At 46.6% G+C, this 6,610-nt stretch overlaps 1 protein-coding gene across 16 annotated transcripts in view; it reads right to left on the bottom strand.

Moving 5' to 3' along the window:
• Window positions 1–2,171: 2,171 nt before the first annotated feature.
• Npas3 (neuronal PAS domain protein 3) overlaps window positions 2,172–6,610 on the bottom strand; it is an 825,122-nt gene continuing 820,683 nt past the window's right edge. For 15 of the 16 annotated variants that reach the window (XM_039078152.2, XM_039078154.2, XM_039078153.2 and 12 more), the window contains one exon: window positions 2,175–6,552. In XM_039078152.2, the coding sequence (XP_038934080.1) occupies window positions 5,216–6,552 (1,337 nt within the window). In that variant the 3' untranslated portion in view covers window positions 2,175–5,215. Of the gene's footprint in view, window positions 6,553–6,610 lie in introns of all 16 variants that reach the window. The other variant, NM_001427296.1, reaches the window with a different exon arrangement.

The raw sequence follows: 6,610 nt of genomic DNA, 5'->3' as shown, positions 1-6,610 counted from the left end.
CCCTGATGTTGAATACACGATGGTTCATGTCTATGGGGGAGTTTTCCAGGTTAACTTGCTTTCTTCAGAATGGTTTCCTAGGAGACACGGGAGAGCAGGAGGCAGCTGTGGCTGTCCACTCACCTTAGCGTTGTAGAGAGGTTTCCTGTTCTTGGTGGTAGTAGCAGTGTCTGGGAATTATGCTCCTTGACAAGATTTGTCTGTTTTCTACTGCATGGCATGGAGGGGTTAGCAAAGGCATTCGTCCTTCCCCTCCCTTGTTTCCCAAGACCTTCGCTCTCTGGTTTGGAATCTGGAGGAGAGCTTTGGCTTGACCAGGCCACCTGTGCACATGACCATACGTCACTACCTGCTCTCAATGCAGTGCACAGGCCAAAGTATGGGTCCCTCCTTAGTTGATGAAACATTCTCAATGTAAATAGACAGTTGGGCCTAGAGCAGGGTGGGTGAGAATTACTATCCATGAGGACCAAACACAGCTTCTTCAGGCTCGGCTCAGTGTATGTCTTCCCTCTTGGCTTTTCTGTTGTTGCTTGTGTGTAAAATTTTCTTGCTCTTTATTGTTGAATGAATTTCGTCATCAGCTGGAAGACCTGAGGCTGTCCAGAGAACCGGCTCCTGCTTACCTCCCCCTCAATCCCCTAATCTGCCTATCATCTGTAAATTAGAGCCCTGACAGACTTACAGGCCAACCTTGTGAAGGAGATGCTCTGTGCTTATGCAGAGCTGGGGACTCTGGCTGGGCTGTCAGCCCTGGCACTGGGGAAGTGGCAGAGTCTCAGGACAGGCAGGCAAGGGGGTTCTTACCCTAGAGCTCATTCTCTTCTATGACTGCAAAGTTATTTCCTTAGTGATTTTTTTTTCTAAAATCACTTGGGTGCTTATACAAAACAGGGAACTTGTTGATGCTGAGGATGAGAGCTAGAATTTCTACCACATTTTAGTGCAGAAGTGCTGACGACTGTGAGACTCTGAATCAATTTATTATGTCTGCCTTGCCTACACTGACCCTCATTGCTACCACTTCTGGATCACAGGGCTAAATGTCCAGAAGCAGTGCTGTGGCTGACCGTCAGCACCAGCCACTGTCAGTTACGCAATAGTCCCTGTGGCTTGGTGAAACCCTGAAAACTGTCCCTCAGAGCCAGCACCGCCAGCATCCATCAGAGTGCCTTGGGTGGCCCCTTCCTCATCCACCAAGTATTCGGACTGAATTTGCAGCTCGGACATTTGTCTTCTCAGTCTTATAGAGCACTCATCGGACTCTCGGGAAAGGGAGAAGGAAGGAACTGGGCACACTCAGTTGTGCCTTTCTTTATTTTTAAGTAAGGACCCACACAGGGAATTGCAGAGAAACCTAGGGCCATACAACCCCACCTACCCTGTCATAACCATGCCCCCATTAACAACGGCTACCAGAACGTGACAAATGTCACTGAAGACCTAAAGCTAGGAAGGTGATAGTTACTACTGTCTGCAGTTTTTGTGCCAAAGTTTGTCCCCTTTGTCAGTTAAATCATTTTGCCTGTGCGTGTAGTGTACAGAATTAACGAGTGATCCACCTCATCCTTACCTTTGAGATAACGGTTGGCGCTTTAGAAAGTACTTCAGATAACCTGCCTTCAAACACAACAGGCCACAACTGTTGACTTCACGGTCGCACAGCCCAGCCACCGCTTCCTCCCGCTATCCACAAAAGTAGGTGTTGAGGGTAAAGAGAGAACATAAGCAATGAAGAGTTGGTTATACATTATAGATCATAAGGAATGGAAACACAGAGTGCATTTTAAATGATTAATGTACGAAAACTGTCACCGCTTACTGTGCATTAATCAAGAGAAAATGCACTCTCCCACAGAGGTTAATGTCACAGGCCCATTTTTTTTTCTCAGCTTTGATGACGTGCACAATAGATGCTCACTATGACAATGAGTTGGGGTAGCTGGAAACTCAGGATGGTTGCAAGTCCCCTGTAGTATTTGGATCAGCATCGTAATCTGTGCCTTGTCAGCCTCACGAGGAAGCAAGCTACGCATATAAATATATATATATATATTTTCCAAGCGTTTTCATTTCCAAAGATAAAGAATAGTGACCAAGGTACCTGCTTAAACAAATACTACCAGCATTCGCTAGTTAGGATGATTACATGTGAAACAAAACATGCCAGATAGTAACAAATCCAAGAGAAGTTTATTATGAAAATGGCACCTGCAGATGAAAAAAATTAAGTTACATAAAGACAACCATGTGTGTGACATGTATGAGAATCTACAAAAGTATAAAAAGAACCCTGTTGTAAATGAAGTATGTACATTTCTGATTTGCAGCATTATCAATGGTCAATGAAAAGAATGTTTCAAAATAAGCCAGGCACTCAGGAGGTTAAGTCCGGTTAGATTCACACAAAACAAATGTAGCATAGCTGTCGCTTTGTAACGTTTTAATTATTTTTATATATATACTGTAGAGTTGGTAACACTGCTAAGGTTTTTACGAACAGAAGATCCCTTTCCCCATTATTCAGCTACGTGGCACCAGTCTCCTCATAAAAGTTTTCATATATTTGTACAAGAAATAGTTAAAAACACAGACACAGTCTTCACAGGTAATGAAGTGGTTTTTTTTTTTCATTTTGTAATTTTTAAACACTATGGATTTGGACAGCGGCTGTGATTATCTGTTAGTTTAAATCACCAGAAATCATTTTGACACAACACAGAAACATTTATAAAAGGAAAGGAAAACCCAGCTGTCTGGCTGTTCTTTGTAGCTGATAGGTGCATTCCCTTGATTGTTCGATAGCTAGAGTACAGCTTCCAAAACTAATCTTTAAATTTCTCCATCGGCTTTCTTCATCTTCTAAACTGATTTAAGTCCTTCAAGGAAGCTCAGTGCTAAGCTCTGTGGCATTTAACTTCCCTCTGTTATTATTCCACCGTGGCCTGGGCCCAATCAATGGAATCCAGAGTTCTAGAGGAATCCACTCAGCACAGTGACAAGTCAAAGGACAGCTGAGTTACTATATTAGCATTGCACGAATAAACAAATATATATGACAATTCTATATTCCATTAACCCCTCCCATTTTGTTTAAAAAAATGTTGGCCTTTGAAATAATTTTCTGTTTAACTGGTAATTGCTTTATATACTGCTCCATCAGCCAACCTGAAAGAAAAGCAAAGAAAAGCACCCACTGCTTATAGGTAGAGCACAAGGGACTCTGGGAATGTTAACAGCTGAGGCTGCATGGCATCAATTTAGTCAATATATCTGAGCATTATTCTTCAGTGCTGTGTAGTACTCCACAGAGAAAGTCAGACCCAGAATTCCGTTGTGGGAAAGATGGCTCCATTAACCTTGAGCTAGTTAAGAGTCTTTTTTTTTCTTTTTTATCTCTGAGAATGACATAGATTTGGGGTATCAGGGAAGGGAAGCAGAGGAGAGAAAGGGGAGACAGGGAAAGACCAGGGGAGGCAGGGAGAGTATACAACAGCAAAGGAAACAGCAGTGATTTGGAAAAGTAAGACAGGATTCGCAGACAATAGAAGCATATGGGTGACATCACAGGGAAAGGCCACCACACAAACCCACTAACCCCCAAGAGTCACCGATTCACTAGGACTGCAGGAATGGGACTGTGCCACTCCACTAGAGACAGAGCACGGAGAAGACGGGGACAAAACGACTACAGTAGCTTAGCATACACTGCATATAGGAACACACAGAAACTGCAATGGGACCCACGGCCAAGGACACTACACGCTGCACACGTCACAGTTCTCACATCTGGGATTGGATGCTGCCATAAATGAAGTGGGAGAAGAGTCGACACTGGACAGTCACTTGGAGTGTTTGACACCACACTGATTTCTGGCAACGAAGACAAAATAGGCTCTTTTTTCTTTTCCTTTTTCTTTTTTCCTTTTTTTCTCTTTTTTCATTGAATGTGCGGTTTTCAGTTGCAGTTAATCTGTCTGAAGCTTATTAACCCATTCTTTAGTTTTAAAAACTTGTTGGTTTCAACTCAAATAAGAATCAAAGGGAAATAAATTCCATCAAATCAGCACTCCCCCCCCCAATACAACCTGTTTTTTTCTTAGCAGAAATAGAAACAAACAAACAAACAAAAAACCCCAAATAAACAAAGAGCGTGTTAAATATTTCTCCTCCTCCTTTTACTCTGAAGTGTTACTGAAGTTGTGAAAAATCAGCCTCAGTTAGACTGAGTAAGGAAAAAAGAATCTCAAAAATGGCAGTATGTACTTCAACTGTTCCTCAGATCAGTCTGAGTTGTCCGAAAGCCCCCTTTGAACAGGGCTTTACTGACCCATAAAATTGAAAGTGAGGCTATGTTTGTTAGTTGGGAGGTAAAACAACTTTTTAAGTTCTGCAGCAAATGTTAATGAGGGCTCTGTCTTAACTAACCAAGGAGACTGACTGTAGCAACGGGACTCCAGACCAGGACAGAACACATTTTCTTTTCCAAAATCCAGCCCGGGAGCTGTATTTTGTATGAAGACATTATAGATTAATAAATGATAGCACCATGGTTTTAGAAATTAAGTTAATGTTTCAGTAATTAACACTTAGTCCAACTTTGTTTTTTTTTTTTAAAAAAAAAATTCTAGTCACAGGCCAGAAATTAAGTTTAAGAACCCAAATTATTTTATGTGCAAGTAAGAAAAATCTTAAAATCTTAATCATAAAAAGAATTAAATTCTGCATAAAATTCTAAAATACTATTTCCCTATTTTCAAAGGAATTAGGAACAGGAAAACAAAAAAACCACCCACCCCATTTCATTTGACTTAGTCAAACAGGGCACAATCATTTATGCTTGTCTTTCCATCTTGATCATATCAAGATCTTTAGGAAGAAAAACCCAATGGTTGTCACTTGAGAAATCTCTTGACCACAAGACTGAGTATTCTATGGCAGAGGCATATACACATTAAAGACATCTTAATAAAGATGCAAAGGAAAGCCAAACAACCCAACACACATCTTAGAAGACAAAATGGCAGGCAACCGGTCATCTGACCCTCTGAAGGCAAAAAATAAACGTCTTTACAAGAAAGAATAAGTCCACTGAAAGAAAGAGGGGGGTGGAATGGGGCCACCGTGTTGCGAGAAGACGCTGGCCAGCTCAAATTCAAAGTGCTAGAATGAAAGGTCTAAACGAAAACGACGATGCCTCCTGAGTGGGGCCCGCTCAGTCCTCCTTGCGCTCCAGAGTCTGTGCCGCGTGGATTCCGTTGCTGTAGACCGGGAAGGGCAGCGTGGAGAAGAGTCCCTCAGCCGTGGTGAACACGTTGCCACCTGGCATCTGTGTGAGGCTGGCCGCGCTCACGGCGCTGCCAAATGGTCCTGACATGTTGAGTCGGTGCACGTGGTGGTAGAGCATCTCCATGGGCGTCTTGGGGTCGAGGCCGAAGCCTGGGCTGTTAACGTCCACGAAGTTAACAGCATGCGCATTGGGTAGCAGGTTGCCCTGCATGGCCAGGGTCACCTCAGCCGGTGCGTAGCGGATGGTGCCTGTGGTGTAGACCCTCTGTGCGGCTGTGCTGGTGGCCGCCAGGGTCCCGGTCACCCGGTGTACCAGCGGAAGCACGACATTGCCCGCTTGCAACCTCTGCAGAGCCTCCAGGTCCCCAGTGTACAGCAAGGAGTTGGACGTACCAGGGCCACTCCCACCACTCCCCGCCCCGCCTCCAGGGTGCTTGTCCCGCGGGGACGCCGAGAGCGGGGGCGACAGTGGATCAGAGGCCACCGGGGCTGTTCCGCTGAACTGAGTCTTGCGGCCAGCAGTGCCATCAGCGCCCGGTGGGGTGAGGACCGAGTCGGGGATGGTCACGTGTAGCGCTCCCCCGCCTCCGCTGCTGCCTCCCTGGCCCTGGGGGGATGGGAAGTGCTCGGAGGTGGGGGGCTTGGTCATGCTGTATGGGGACTCGTTCCTGGAGATCTCCCGGTTGGGTGGGTAGTTCCAGATGCTGCTGTCGTTGTCGAAGTTGATGGGTTCGGCGATCTCTGTCTTGATCTTGAGCACCGAAGCGCTGTGCGGCGAAGACAGCAGCCGCGGAGGCTCCACAAGACCGGCGTCCAGGCCTGGGCTGGACGCGCTGGACAGGCGCCGGCGACTGGTGCTGCCGCCCTTCTGCCGTTTCCGCCGCCGCTTGCGCTTCTGGTGCTTGCTGGACGCCTGCGCGCCCGCCTCTGTCGCGCTGTCTGAGTCCTTGGCGCTGTCCGACGTGAGGGACTCGCAGGGCTGCAGCCGCAGATCTGCCTCGCTCTCCACGTAGCGCTCCACTTTGATCTGCATGGAGCCCAGCGCGCCGAAGCCGTCCTCGGCCGCCTTGGGGTGTTCAAAGTCCGAGTGCTCGAAGCTGTCGTCGCTGTCACGGCTGTCCGGGTTGCTGGAGCTGTGACCGTCGTCGTTGCAGTTCATGTCGTTGTCGCACGCGCTGCCTGACTTCTTGCGGTCAGGCTCTGGATCTTCGCTGTTTTCGGACTGATTGCCCTTCTCGTCGGACTTGGAGTTCTCGTTGTCCTCTGCATGAGGCCCGCGGGTGGCAGGAGGCGAGAGGGAAGAGAGAAGACACCCGTTAGT

The sequence above is a fragment of the Rattus norvegicus genome, chromosome 6, assembly GCF_036323735.1.
Source record: "Rattus norvegicus strain BN/NHsdMcwi chromosome 6, GRCr8, whole genome shotgun sequence".
Lineage (NCBI taxonomy): Eukaryota > Metazoa > Chordata > Mammalia > Rodentia > Muridae > Rattus > Rattus norvegicus.
This window is presented reverse-complemented; position numbering and strand designations above follow the sequence as displayed.